This window comes from Lissotriton vulgaris, chromosome 3_1, assembly GCF_964263255.1.
Source record: "Lissotriton vulgaris chromosome 3_1, aLisVul1.2, whole genome shotgun sequence".
NCBI lineage: Eukaryota > Metazoa > Chordata > Amphibia > Caudata > Salamandridae > Lissotriton > Lissotriton vulgaris.
In genome coordinates, this window is record NC_141689.1 from 2,092,307,829 (window position 1) to 2,092,323,506 (window position 15,678).

At 39.8% G+C, this 15,678-nt stretch overlaps 1 protein-coding gene across 1 annotated transcript in view; it reads left to right on the forward strand.

Moving 5' to 3' along the window:
- Positions 1 to 15,098, forward strand: part of KDR (kinase insert domain receptor) — a 62,225-nt gene extending 47,127 nt beyond the window's left edge. The window contains exons 22-30 of the mRNA XM_086962638.1: positions 29 to 117; positions 1,063 to 1,185; positions 1,322 to 1,433; positions 1,544 to 1,643; positions 5,180 to 5,285; positions 6,082 to 6,227; positions 7,592 to 7,688; positions 7,780 to 7,868; positions 13,209 to 15,098. Coding sequence (XP_086818764.1) covers positions 29 to 117; positions 1,063 to 1,185; positions 1,322 to 1,433; positions 1,544 to 1,643; positions 5,180 to 5,285; positions 6,082 to 6,227; positions 7,592 to 7,688; positions 7,780 to 7,868; positions 13,209 to 13,386 — 1,040 coding nt within the window. The 3' untranslated portion in view covers positions 13,387 to 15,098. The remainder of the gene's footprint in view (positions 1 to 28; positions 118 to 1,062; positions 1,186 to 1,321; positions 1,434 to 1,543; positions 1,644 to 5,179; positions 5,286 to 6,081; positions 6,228 to 7,591; positions 7,689 to 7,779; positions 7,869 to 13,208) is intronic.
- Positions 15,099 to 15,678: the final 580 nt, after the last annotated feature.

The following is a 15,678-nucleotide window of genomic DNA, read 5'->3' on the forward strand; positions in this document are numbered from 1 at the left end:
GGTGACTTTATTTCTATCTCTTCCAAAGAAAATGGCAAAAATCCACTGACAATGGAGGACCTTATCTGCTACAGCTTCCAGGTGGCCAGGGGAATGGAGTTTCTGGCATCTCGCAAGGTACTGTATAGTTAAAATCAACATTCAAAATATTCAGCTAAAAGCAAATTGATATTCCAAAATAAATCTGCATTTAAATATTATTTACATTAACCTTCGCGTAGAATTTAATGAGAAAATAATATGCCACAGTAAGCAAGCAAGGAAAAAAAGGGTGGATTGTGATTTCGGGAAGAAACTTAAATGAATGAAAGGGAATGAAGTGGAATACCTGCGGTGTTTAAAGCACTATAAAGGCTGCACGTCCAAGGAATGCATGATGAATCTGACATTATTGGTTCTGACTGCTAGGGCAGTGAATGGAATGCAGAGGAATGAGGAAGGGAGAATGTGAAACAGAAAACAAATAGAGCGGAATATTAAAGTGGAAGGGAATTGAGAAGGCTGAAAGCAATAGTAGACGCAAAACTGGTGGAACCACAACAAATGAATTAGACAAAAGTACTGTTCAGGTCGATTCTGCATGTAGGGCTCAATTTTTTTGCTTTTTCCATGTATGATACTAAAGTGTTGACAAAGTGTGTGTGATATCTGCTTTTTCACTTCTTTACATTCACATATTCAGCTTAGGTGTTAATTGCACAGGATGGTGACCTATTCACTGATTACAGGAGTTTGCTTTAGTTGTGCATAATCTATAATATGATAACAAAAACAAATATAAATTCCTTATTTTAGAATTCTCGGAGTAACCGAACTGGGAAGTAAAGTCAAATATGATTTTCAAAAGACTTTTTGTTTACTGTGAACATGTAATGTCTCAATATCACTTTAAGTTAGTAGGTTGGGTGATGTTTTTGCTCTGAAGCGGTTTTCTACAGCAGTTATTTTTGCATGCATCAATAATCAGCTGAAACTGAGGGAATTAAATATATGAAAGAGGTTAGCTGTTGATGAGAAAAGTCATAAAAATTTGACAACCTTTATTTCCTCTTCTCATTGCAGTGCATCCACAGAGACCTGGCAGCGCGCAACATACTCCTGGCAGAAAACAATGTGGTCAAGATCTGTGACTTTGGTCTAGCACGAGACATCTACAAAGACCCAGATTATGTCAGGAAAGGAGATGTAAGTTGTCACATAAACTTTTCAAGGGGATATGGATTTTTTGCATTGATTAATACTCAAGCAAACCTTCCAGCTATTCTTCTGCAACCTGCATGGATCCCTCCCTTTATCTGATCAGTCTTTTTTCTGTTTTCAGGCTAGACTTCCTCTGAAATGGATGGCACCAGAAACCATCTTTGACCGGGTGTACACAACTCAGAGTGATGTATGGTCCTTTGGGATTTTGCTATGGGAAATATTTTCATTGGGTGAGTACCATTAAGCGTGGATTGAAACGTGGTTAGACTTGACCTAAATATCTCCACTGTTTGCGCTTTGGATGGCTGTGTTTAACATAACATTATTTTAAATATTTCAGGTGCCTCTCCTTACCCAGGTATACATATTGACGAGGATTTCTGCAGAAGGTTAAAAGACGGGACCAGAATGAGATCCCCTGAGTATGCAAGTCCTGAGATGTGAGTAACTGAAATTCATGTACAGCAATTTAGGGAATTGTTCCCAGGAAGTGTCAACACCTTGGTTAAACCCTTTCCCTCATAAAACATATTGTCTCACATTACTGCAACATAGCTTCCGTCACATGTATTTTTATCACAATGATATCCCCAAGTGATGGTAATCACCACAACACAGGGAAGACCCAACGACTTCTGGTGATTATTATATATATGATTGTTTCCTCAGACCATGAACCGGAACCTTATTTGAAGGTTGTTAACAATCCAAACCATAGGTACCTTCTCACTAAGTTCCGATTGAACAAAGTCCACCTGTTAATTTCTGGCCGTCCTGGCTGGACCAGGGACTTGGAATTGAATATATGTAACTGTGATGGTTACTCAATCATGGATACTGCCCATTACCTGTTCTTCTGTGCCCACTTCAAAGACATCAGGAAAAAATTCATTATTCCCCTTTTAAAGGGGAGACGGTTTAGGCAGGTTAAACCAGCTTTATTGTATCTTCAGATGTTAACAGATATCTGGGAAATCTATAACGTGGCCACATTTTTAACTATTGCAGTGAGACTGGGTAAAAAGATCAATTGGACGTAGAATACCCACTACAAATATCGCCTATTGTATATCTGAATCTAGTTTTTTATCTTGTAATGCTTTTATTAACGCTTGTCTCTTTTTAACTGTAGAATGTAACTTTTTTAATGTTGTATTGTGATCCCTGGACCATTTTTTATGTGTGTCTTGTACTTTTATGGTTTTTGAAAATTGAACCGAATAAAGTATTTCTTGACTTGACTTGATATATATATATATATATTTTAAATCACAGAAACACAAGTAAAAGCAGTAAAGTAATTAATAATGGCATCAGCCACTAAACTGGAATTCACCTTGAAAAAATACTTGGTATAATCACGGGTCTGAAATAAGGGAGGTGGGAAAAGATTACTGGGTAAGATGGCTCAGCAAGTTACACAAATATAGACCTAGCCAATAAGTGCCGCACCTGATACATTCAATAGTTTTTGCTGCTTAACCTCACAATGATCAGAGTCCCAGTCAACAGTGCTAATAAGAAAGATTTAAGCACTTTATCACTCAAAACAAGATAGAAGCAACCAAAAAGGTTAACCTAAAAGACTGGACACGCAAATGCTAAACAGTTTTAAAATGTAATGAAATGTCTTGCAGTTATTTACATAATGTTATTTATTTACATGATTAATAAAAATATATTGTACCAAGCCAGTATTTGCAGCACGAGTTTAAGTTATATTTACAATGCATCTTTCATAAAGTATTTCACAAGATGCCCAAGGAGAAGGATCGCTTGCATCAAGCATTTATTTATACCGTAAGACATTTGAAAATTAATTAAACTGCTCTTGCTGGCGAACTACAACAACGTCACTGCTTGGAGCATTATATCAAACAAAATAAGCACCAATTAAAGATTATCATAAAAACTAATGTTACACACATTATATATTCCTTTCTATAACGGTCAACATATTTAATAAACATTTTCTTCCATTAGACCTGCATATGAAAACTGTGAAAGAATTTCGAATGTTAATAAGACAACTGTTTATTATGAACAACATTCTTTTCTTCTAAGCAATCTGCAAACTCGTTTTTAATTAACAATGTGCGGATATCGGAAATAATGGAACAATTAGACTTTCCCTAAAGACAAGTAACTTTTTATTTAAAACATACGTTTCTGTGAATCATAATTTGAAATTTATAAGCATAAATACGATCTTGTAGACTGGTTGATATCCTCTACTAGCGTAAACTTTAAATGATTGTGAATGGTTTACACTTTGAAAAACACAGACCATGCGCCATTTATGGAAGTTAGCGCTACCTGCGTTACACTAGCATGCTTAGCCATTAAGATACCATACACACACGCCAGAAAATATAAAGCCACGTAGCCGCACACCAGTGTTTTCATTTTGCAGTATTTTTTCTGCGTGCGTTGCAATTCTATCCTTTAACATAAAGGCTCCTAGATAAAATATTCTCTGAAGAGTTCAAATTCCTCACAATAAAACAGCAGACCTGGTACAGAGGCAGCCCACAGTAATAAGAATATTTGCTTAGAAGCTGACAAAGTCGCTTATCTAGAAATAATAAAATATGTGTACGAAGGAGCACATGTTTGAAACACACCAACAGGGATAACGACTTCATTTATGTTGTAAAGCCTATCGGTGAAGCGAAACCCAAAAAGACGATCTGGGGGCCCAAGGAAACTTGCCTCTCAGATTGCTTATGCTAGTCTCAAACAGAGCATATTGTCTTCATGGCAGAAGGGCTACTGGCGTAGACACCCGCAATCATGCAACGAATGATAGCAACACAAACCTGGTGAAATGAATCACTACAGTTACTGCCACAACATTTACTAAACCAAGTGTGTATTTGGTGTTGTCAAGGCAGATCCTGTAATGCACTAGTGCAGCACGCATGCGCTATCGTGACGAAAATAGCTCTCCGATACCAAAGGGGATGATGGGCGGAGCGCTTGAGCAAATCAAACACTCACCCCCAGTCAACTGATCAGTGTTTAATCCATCATCATTCTTTAGCTCACTCCACCACCCCAGTTCAGACATGGTCATATGCAAATCAGTCTGACCCTGTGCCTCATGGGAACAGTCCAGCGCAAACTGCCAAGCCATGTCTTCCCTGGACCCGAAACATGCGTCCTGGGACCGGATTCGGGTTCATAACCCTCATCAGCAAGGCTATCTTGAATCCAGTGGCAGAGTGAGCAAGGGACCCACTACTTTTAGTTCCAGAATATAAAATATTTTTGGGAGGTAAGAAAACCTTTTAGGACGGGGACACATTTTATAAAGTATTACAAATGTATAACAAACTTCCAAGACAGCATAGGAATCTTCTTCTAAAAATGAGTTGTTGTGGTGCTGAAAACGTATCTATATTTGTTCTATTAAAAGATTACTTGCAATAGCCCAATGAAACAAACATTCAATCCACAGAAACAGAAATGTTACAGGAATGCAAAATTCTGTTAGCAAATTTTGCTAATATTGAGCTTGACAGTATCTTCCCTAAATGTAGCCCAAGCTACTTTTAATATTCTTCTGCCTAAAGCTGCCTCTTTTTCTTTAATACTTAACATTACAACTGCTCCAAATCTATGGTCAATCCCAACTGAAATTTAGCTCTAGTTCCAACTCTTGATCCGAGCATCATGTGTGGGTACATGGGACTCAGGAGTAAATTTCTATTTAACTGGAGAGGATCCTACCCACAGCAGAAATTATACAGAAATATCAGACTGTGGTAGAACATTTGCTGACCTTCCAAGAGAGAAAAAAGAATGTAATTTCTTGAAAACAGGTTTTACCATATTATAGAAACACACACCTGTATAAATTTCAAACTATTTTCAAACAGTCTTTGGACTGTGTAATGAAAGGAAGCATTGCTTTGTATGTAGCTGAGTCGTCTCCCTATTTAATTATCAATGTGGATTTTGTTTTTTTTCTCAGCTATCAGACAATGCTCGACTGCTGGTACGGAGAGCCAAAATTAAGGCCTGTGTTTTCGGAGCTGGTGGAACATCTGGGAAACTTACTGCAGGCAAGTGCTCAGCAGGTACGTGAATGTTGACAATTTGATACAGCCACAAATTGTGGCAGAGCATGTTTGTGCCTTGTTGTAAGATGTCTGTAAACAAATCTGAAACTGTTGTTTGCCTTAGTCCATCCAAACTTTTGATATCTATCAGCGCTAAACCATGACACATTAGAGGAGTCTTAAAGAAATTGATTTTATCTCAGCTCCAAGGGGCAATCCGTACCAGCAAATGTACCACGGATAGGATAAAAACTGAAACACCTTCTGAGTGGCCTCCTTCTGAATCTGCGTTCCTCAAATGTCTGTTTTTCTAGCTGAGTTTTTATGCACAGGATTAGCTCAATGTTATCCACGCCAAGGTAGAAAGGGGCAAACCTTTTGCCACTTTTACAGTAAAAACTTTAAGCATAGGTTTAGCTAGTGCCATTAATACCGAGCTAAAAAATGACAAAAGCCTAATACCACTCCAGGCACTGTATTACAGCTTTAGATTGGTAAAATACAATGCAAGGCAATCTGGAATGAATAAAAGCAACCCTTTGCTTAAAAACTCTGCTAGAAAACCAGACATTTGAGGAAAGCAGATTCAGAGTGTCGGTGGTGTTATAGGGTGCTCCATATAGAAATATGCATATATAGATATATCTAGTTGTACATGTCCTCAAATTCACTCAGTCGTTTAAGCTCTTAATTCATTTTTGTTTGTGAAAATCATACATGGAAAATATTTGTGTGCCTACTTTATGAGCTCTGTTGAATTTTTCTGCTGAGGGCTTGAGTATGTATTCTCATGGCTGTTGATTTCATATTGTAGGACGGTAAAGACTACATCCCAATGGGAGTATGTTTAAACATAGACGAAGACTCCGGGCTCTCCTTGCCAACGTCACCTGTTTCCTGTATGGAGGAAGAGGAAATGTGTGATCCTAAATTCCATTATGACAATGCAGCTGGAATAAGGTACTGCTCTATATTTGGGAAACATCCTATCAAGTATTGCGGATTTGAAGGGGGAGGTCAGAATTAGGAAGGAAGGACACTTCACCTGTTTTGTTTCTCCTTGAGTCTTTGTTTTGAATGTTGAGAAAACAAAGCAGGCTTCCTTAATATTTCTTAAAGACTTTTTCCACTTTGTGAACAATTGTGATAATCCTGATATTACTGTTGAGAATCAGTTTGAAAGGCATTCAAGAATGTCTTTAAAACAAAGAAATTGACCAGCTTCAAATAAAAGTAAGAGCTTGTATGTTGAACGTTGGCTCACTTTTGCATGGCATGATCAGGTCTAGATCAGGAAATGATTAGATATGTTTTAGAGCAGAGCTGAACTATACCTTTAGTTGATCGCTGCTTCCACATGTCAGCAGGACAGCCATACTCTTACCTTTTGATGGGACAAGCAGACCATTTTTCAACATGATTATCACTCTTTTAACTGTGATGTAGCAGCAGGTTTTTAGAGGAACCCCATACTTAGGCACAAAATATTATATGTCCTGCACCTTGCACCTACTGCTCTTGCAGGTGATCAAACATGCACAGATATTACAAATCTTACATTTTACCATATCACATTTCAATGAGCAGAAGAGCCCTCTCTCATTTCACATTTATTCCAGATACTTTTCTCAAATCGACTTTAAAAAGATGATCCCGCTAAGTACTGAAAACCCCAGCCACAGCTGCCGTACTGTAAAACTTTTCCTACAGAGCCAACTCAAGAAAATCCCATTCTAAGGTTTACATTTCGACTGTTATCTGTGAATGGAAAAAATAAGTATATGCTCCATGACAATGATTCAGGGGGATTGACTGGTTGACATTGACTCAAGTCACTCAGCCCCCGGTGTATGGGATCAGGTCTCCAATCAGGAAGACCCAGAAGAAACAGTGCTGCGGAGGGCCCGTTATCCCTTTTCAGGCAATGTTTCAAGCCTGCATTCTCTATTTCCCATTCTTGTGACTGCTGGTGCTGCATTACATAGCTCTAACCACACGGAACATGGCAGCAACAGAGATTGCGTCAATTACATGGTCCTAGTGGAAGATTGCCGCTATAATGGCATGTTAGTGCATTACACCACAATGATAACACTGATATAATTAAAATTCAGCTGTGCTGAAGAGATCCTCCAAGTGTTTAAAGCTTTAATGATGGGTGGCAGAGGTCCTCTTGATGTTAAGGCAGATCAGTCATTAAAGAAACATTTTATTCTGCATTCTGCAGAATGCTTCATCAATTCACCAATGAATTCTTGTTTGAAAATGATTAAGTTCACTTGCAAAGACATAGTTATTTAGCTGGGCTTTTCTTTCATTTGCAGTCGTTACCTAGAGAGTAGTAAACGGAAAAGCCGGCCTGCAAGCGTGAAGACTTTTGATGATGTCCCACTGGAACCGATAGTCAAAGTGGTTTTGGAGGTAAGATCATATATATATAAACTTTGACTCTTCATCTGTTTTTTAATGAACACATTCTAATCCCTGATCCTCTGATATATCACTTTAATAGGACTATCAAACAGACAGCGGGATGGTCCTTGCTTCAGAAGAACTGAAGACCCTGGGAAACACAACAGGCAACCCATCAAACTCCTTTAGGTGAGTCTTAGCTGACAAGCTGATGTGCTCAGTAGAGGTCCACATGTAGATCTCAATAGGGATGGGACAGATATTGCCTGGTTATGAGTTCAAATATCTTGGCAACACAATAGTCTTGTTTTTAGCTAGCAACAGCAAACTTCTAACTAAAGTGGCAGAATGTATCTCTCTATTCAAAAGTCAATTAATGATCTTGACTTGTAATCTTACATGCTGTTCCATAAGTTTGCCAAAGCTGTAGAAATGTGCAACTAGTAGGCCACAGGTTTGAACTGTGTAAATGTGACGCAAACTCTCATTCTTATGAGGCTTATGAGTATGACTTGGTTGCTTGATGGTAAGACTAGTTAGATAAATTGCAGAAGACCTCAGGGAAGGACCGGGGACCTTGAGAAGGTGGCTGGAAAGAAACCGAGTACTGCAGTATGCTCCATTGGCTCCCACTCTACAGTGAGAAAACTGAGAATCCTACTTGTGCACGAGTGGAACTTTCTCCCCTACCTTTCATTTAACTAGAGTCACTAGGGCTGTCCACTAGCTGCCGCAAAAGCTAGTCAGCGAATTCACCCATATCACTTTCTGCGTCTTGCTTCCCTTACTGCCAGCCTCCTGCAAGATATCACTGGTTCACATGGTGCTCGGTTTTCAATTAGACCACTCTGAAGCCATCTGCAGTCCAAAAAGAAGCCCAGAACCGTGCAGCTGCACTCCATTTTTGATTTTATTGTTTGCAAGTGTATCTGTACCTCTGGCTTTAAAACACTTCCCTTGGCTCCCTGTCTAGAAGAGCCCAAACTTCACAACCCTGGCCTCGGAGTGAGCTATAGTAGCATTAAGTAGCTCTCTATGGGCCAGATGTAGGTCACCAAATACTGGTCGGTAACAACCGATTTCGGCCGTTACCGACCGGTATTTGGTGATTGAGATGTGGGTGCCTAAATTTTACTGAATCTGTAAATTTACCGATTCAGTAAATTTACCGATTCTGTAAAATAGCGAATCGGTAAATTTACCGATTGGGTAAATCTATATGTAGGTGGCACTGCAAATAGTGCCACAGGCCCCTGAGAATTCGTTATTTACCATGTAATACTATTGCATGGTAAATAACAAATTCCTGTGTACATGCACATCTGTGCATGGGATGTATGACGTTACAACGCATGCTTTTACCACGCATGCCTTTACAACGCGGTTTTTACAACGCATGCCTTTACAACGCATAGTGCTTTGGGGCGCTGGATAGTGAATAGTTTAATTTACTATTCCAACTCCAGTCCCCGTGGATAGTAGGGAAGGTGTTGGATTGTACATTAAACCTATTCCCTATCCTAGAGCGCCCCCCAGCGCAATGCGTTGTAATGGTTTGCGTTGTAAAAGTTGAGTCGTAATGGTAGTACATTGTAAAAGTTTCGTTGTAAAGGTTGTTTACCCTGTGCATGTACACCTGTGCCATGTGGCACACAGACATGCCAGAAACAGGGGTGCAACAAGGTGTCAGAGTGACACCCTGTCCCCCTTGGCAATTCGGTATTTTTACCGATTCGGTAAAGGCCCATAGGAATCAATGGCAAATACCGATTCGGTAATTACCGAATCAGTAAATACCGAATCCTACTGATTCGCTATTTGTTACCGAATAATTACCTACATCAGATTTACCGATTCATGAATACCGAATCGGTAAAATTCGGTATTTATGAATCGGTAAATCTGATTCACCTACATCTAGCCCCAAGTCCTTCCAACCACATCAACCCTCCAGAAGCCTGAGGTCAGCATCCCAAACGCTACTTGCCACCCAACCATTCTGTTAAGAAATTGCTATGGTTAAAATCTCTCTCCCCACTTGTGGTATGAAGCAGTCTCCTTGACTTTTCTGGGAGGCCTGAGAATCACTTCTTTCACTAAAATATAGACACGAGTATACAATAGTTCTTTGTCTTTGATTTACCTTTTTGACACTACATCCAATTCAGTCAGATGCCCAAGATTGGCCCCTCCACTGAGCCATACAACATCTGATGCCTGTCTACCAGGGGTCAGCATTTAATGCTTTCTGCTGTACAAACTGCAGTTGCTTTGGAGGATGACAATGCTCTAATACATGACAACAGTCCGATCTCCCTTCGTGACAATCTCCAGCTTTCACTGTACACCTCTGTACCGCTTAGAGCGCTTTGGGGCAGCTTCCAGCAGCATACCGTGCACATGTCTACCGAGTGACTGCTCTTGGGGTCCGAGTCGGCCAGCTTGTCATTCAGTCCGTCACTCTCCCGACTAACAACAGCGGCACTTGCCCTGCTCGTATTCGTGGCAGGAAGGCGGCCCGACCCGCCATTGTCTTGTCTTGAATAGCGGGTCCTTGACCTCAGAGGTCAGATGCCACCGCAGGCTGGCCACAGAGCCGCGGGCGCAACGCTCAGGCCAGTGCGCCCAGGGGGCAGCCACACAGAAATCCTGTGAGCGCGCTCAGGGCACTCAAGTGTGGAAAGCGGAAATGGGAAACTGGAGAGGCCAGTCAGGCGGAAAACAAGGCGGCCAGTGTCCACTTCTGCACTATGGTTGCACAGAGGTTTGGGTCAGGTCTGCCGGCATTTCTGTGTATCACTGCGACTGGTCCTCAATCCCAGCGTGCACAGTCTATCGCTCTGACCTGCTTTTTTGTTTGTAAGTTTGAATTCTTGTAATTTTCCTTCTATTTTCAGATTACTTGAATATATTTTACACCACTGCGCTTCACACAATCACCTGTTTAAATGGCTGCACATCGTTGCACTGACTCTAAAGGAATTGTGCGAGTTTGTATTTCCTTTACTTCATTAATGTTATTATTTGATTTAAAATCAGAAAGCGCTCTTACAGTCAGATAGCACAGGTGGTTTATGCACCTGCTATGCAGTCTTCTGACCCTCACCAGTACAGCTTCGTATTCCATCTAGATTGACTCAGCCTTTCAACTCTCTCCTGTTGATCCGATTATTGCCAAAACTACGTAGTTATATATTGATAATTCTATACTTAATAAAAACCAATCTGCAGTGCACTGAAAATAAAATGAAAGCTAATTTTGACTGAAAAGAATACTTTCGTCAAGGTATTTGCACACGTAAGTAACACTTAGGTGCAGGATTTTCTTAATTTACGAATATAAATACAATTTAATGATTCAGAGAACGCCAGTTTGCCCTCTTAAATACAGACAATGATACTAGTTCGGTGAAAGTGCCTCGTGATCAAAGCTTTCCGGAGGGATAGGTTTGTGGGTGTACCATGGTGAGTGCACATGCCAAACTAGGTAAACACTAGGGGCCTCATTTATGAGGCCTTGCTTCAGTTTTGTGCTTCTGATGCCTCACTTTTTGTGATGCATCAGCGGCTTAAACCATGCCTCCTGTTGCGCACTATTTACAAAGTGACACATCTAAGCAGATGCGTCAGTTTGTAAACCCCTGCGCTACATTATACCTGCGTCAGGTATAATGTATGCAGGGGCGCTTTCCCCCGCAAAAAGCCTCGTAGAAGTGACGTAGTGAAATCTATGAGATTTCACTGCGTCACTTCTAGGACGCTGTTGCGTCAAAATCTTGCGCCTGCCTCACAGCAGGCGTAAGACTGACGCAGGCCCTTTCACATGGGGCTTAGCCCATGTGAAAGGACGCATTGCTGGAAATGCATCACTTTTGTGACACACTCCAGCAATGTGTCACTTTTGAGCTTACAGATACGTTAGAAATACTGACGTATCTGTGACCCCTTGCGACATGATGCGTTTTACATTAAATAGGACGCATCAGGTTTGACGCGAGGAGTGCGCACTGAGAAGTGACGCATCGCTGCTTTCACGCAGCGATGCGTCTTTTCTCATAAATGAGGCCCTAGGTTTGTTAGTATACACAAAATGTTGTCTGAGATTTCCTGCTCCGCTAAGGGCCATATGTATCATCATGACCATTTGCGATTTCTAAATAGCGATTTTTAAGGAATCGCTATTTAGAAATCGCAAAATGGTATGTATGTAGGAAATCGCTTCTTTTTAGCGATTCCTTAACATTCCTAAATTGCGATTAGCAAATTGCTAATCGCAAATTTCCCATTCATTACTATGGGCCAGGAGGCCCATAGGAATGAAGGGGAAATTTGCGATTAGCAATTTGCTAATCGCAATTTAGGAATATTTTCAAGGGTGCAGGGGTGTCACAAGAACACCCTGCTGCACCCCTGAAAATGACATGTGTGGGCATATGGCGCACATACATGCCCTAAGGGCATGTATGAGCGTCATATGGCACCTTTGGATTTTAAATAAATTGCTTTTTTAAAAGAATTCGCAACTTACCATCAACTAGAAGTTGGTGGTAATTTGCGAATCCTTATGGGCATTTTTGAATTAATTTTCCTTTGATACATTGCATTTAAGGAATCGCACAATTTGCAATTCCTTAAGTGCAATCGCAAAATAAGGAATAGCAAATTTTGCGATTCCTTATTTTGTTGCCAAAATGTTTCATACATGCCATTTAGCAAATAAGCATTCGCAAAGGCCGAAATTCTGCGAATTTCGGCCTTTGCGAATGCTAATTTGCTTGATACATATGGCCCTTAGTGATTTGCTTGTTGTCAAAGGTAGAGTACATCTGGTTTCAGCAAATAGAAGAAAAGGAAGCACCTCTAAATTTGGTGGAATGGAGAAATAAAATCCTCTTTTGCACTGCAAATGTAATTTACATGACATTTCTGCATATAGGGATGCACTGTGCAAATGTATCTTTCTACGTGCAAATATTTCATGTGTAGAATTACTCTATGGATTTTGACAGTTTCAGGATCACAGGAAACACCTCCGCTTCTTCGACAATTCCAAACAATTTGTGTATTGACTCAGAATATAGACATAGGACTATATCCGTAGATTTCTGACTTATTGGGAATCAAAGCTTTATATTTAGTCAGTGTAGTAAACATAATCCAGCAAGCTTTTTGTGTACAAAAGTGAATCTAGGAAGCAAGTCTAAAGGTTGTGCAACGTTTTTATTACATAATCGAAGTACAATGTAGATTTCTAATATTGGCCTATTCATAGTTCGGCGAGCTTCCTACTTTTACTATGTTTATGGCCTTGTGCCATTTTACTAAACAAGCTGGAAATATTTCCTTGCGTGTGCTAGTAGTCTCTGAAAATGGGCGTTCATAGTATTGACAATAATTATGACAAATTCAGGAGTATTTTATTTTCACACATTCATAATATTGTATCTACACAAGTTGGAGAGGGCACTGGGCTATCTTAGGGAAGTAAGAATATATTATTCTGACATATTTCAACTTTTTTTTTTACAGTGGCCTGGTGTCCAGCAAAAGCAAGGAATCTGTCATGTCTTCAACTTCCCACCAAACAAGTGGCTACCAGTCGGGATATCACTCGGATGAAATGGACACCACAGCTTTCTCTAGTGAAGAAACAGAACTATTGCATCAAGAGAACAAGTTTCAGAACTGTTGCACGCTTTCCGTGTAGCGTGACTTTGTGATCCAACCGAACTTAGTTTCCGTTGACAAACCTGGAAATCACTGGAAATTTGTTTGGTCTTGAATGTGTGCCTTTTTGGATATGCATGCGTTTGACAATCAGCCGGCCTTCAGTGAAGGACCGCAAAGCAAAGGGGACCTTTCACTGTGGACCATAAGGACTAAATGAAGGACTTGTGAAGGAGCAGTGCACGCCCCGGGGCTGTAGAGTATTTTTCATTGACTTAAGGATTTATATATGTATATTTTTCTATAATTTAAATAGGTATTTTTATTGACACTGAGTGTCTACCATTTGCCAATGATTGCAGATAATAGCATTGTTAACGTAAAAACAAATGAAGGATTAGGTCTGAGCTATTTAGAGAAAATGTATATATATAATAGTTTGAGTAATTTAGAAGCTTTAGTAAAAGAAACCACTGTGACCATTATTATTCGAACATTTGCATCAGAAGCTGCAGGTTTCTCATAATGGATGGAGAAGAGAATACGTACATGCCTTAGGTCGTCTCTCCAATGATGTTTTGCTCGCAGTAGGTTGTACAAAATTCTTACTACTGATAGTCGTCTCTTATTCCCCTGCTGACATTTTCTTGCACTGAACATATTTTACTACTGTACTTTCACCTACACTCCTTTCTCCCAAAAATATCAGGCAAAATATTTTGAAGTGCCCTTTTGAGAGTTGTATCAGAAGTTAGAACAAAGACATTCACAGGAGAAATGGTCCATCAAGTCTATTTAGTCCTTCTGTTTCTCTGCCTGATGTGGTAACCTATAGACAAAGCGTGGTTTCGAGCTCTATCTTCATTTCATATGAACTGCCTAATCTCTCGGTGTTTAGCGCTTCACTTTTTTGTATTTCACCATCTTTTCTGTGGTCGTTTTAGGTGCTCTGATGCAGTAATATTCAGTAATGTTCTTTTAAAAGTCACATTGCCCGTGTACTCATACTTTATGGGTTTTCGTATTTTAATTTGTCAATAGAAGCCGTTCACTGTGGTAGCCCACCATATAAATGTGTTGAACTTAATTTCATGCATGCAATGAAGCACTGGTTAACTAAACTAGCCGGGCCTGGGCACTTCCATAGACATAGACTGCACAGTTGGATACTTCTAGGACTTAGAAGAAAATCTTCAAGAATTTGTCGTGCTACCGATTCCGATCCAAGAGGAGTCCATGGTTACGCTAATGGGTAATTGTTCTTGGTGCAAACACACGTATAAATGAGTACAAGCAAGTAAATAAAAATATACAACATCGACATAAACCTTTTAGAGGTGCTCTGCATCAGCAAGCACATGAAACTGACTGTCTATCTATTCACTTTATGGATGCATATTTGTTTATTTATTTCCTTCTTTAGTTAGCCCTGTCATTACAACCAGATAACATATAACATGACAGTGAAAAATGCACGTAAACGACGTGTCTTGCAGCAGGTTAACTTGTAGTATAAAGTAGTTGTTTTTTAATAGCGAATGTATTTTTTTATGGAACTCAGGAGTTGGGAGCCAACTATGCCATGTCAATTATTTATAACATGTTCACGTAGAGTAAATGTAATATATGACAGTTCATCTTTATAAATATATTGTATATAGATAAAATGTATATATATATATATATATCATGACAGTGTTATGATTTTCATTTTATATCAGTATTAGTTATCAGTATTGCGAAAGATAATAAAAAAAATGTGTCAATATGGAGTGTGTGCCCTTTTCCTTTAAAAAAAAGTGAACACTCTGAGGCTTTTGGCTTTATAGATTGAGTCATATATGTTTTTAATATGGCCACTTCAAATTGGTGACCTTGTCGGGGTACTTTGATCTACCTCCTGGAACACAGACTCCCAAAATGCCACCAGGTTACTCTTTCTTAAACTCGCAAAACTACACAGGGCCAAAGCATACTCAGCTAACAGTGCTTGTAGATTGCCATTTGTTGTGTGGTAAGGATCTTGGTTAGGGTTCTCCAAAGTCGGTTCCGGAGCGATGGATCAATGCCAGATTTTTAGTCTATCCACATTTAGATAAATGTAGTTATCTGAAAAATCGGGCATGGATCCGGCTCCCCAGGACCGGCACTTGGAAAACCCTGATCTTGGTCATCTGTATCCTGGTGTGAAAGTTCTGCAAACTGCATGTACTCTTTAGTCTCAATAACAGCCACCCTCATGGTGAGTTTTCAGGAATTTTGATTCCTTTGTGAGGTCCGACTATGTCTGGTGTTTCAAGATCCTGAGTCCTTGATTTTGCCCTGTACAAAC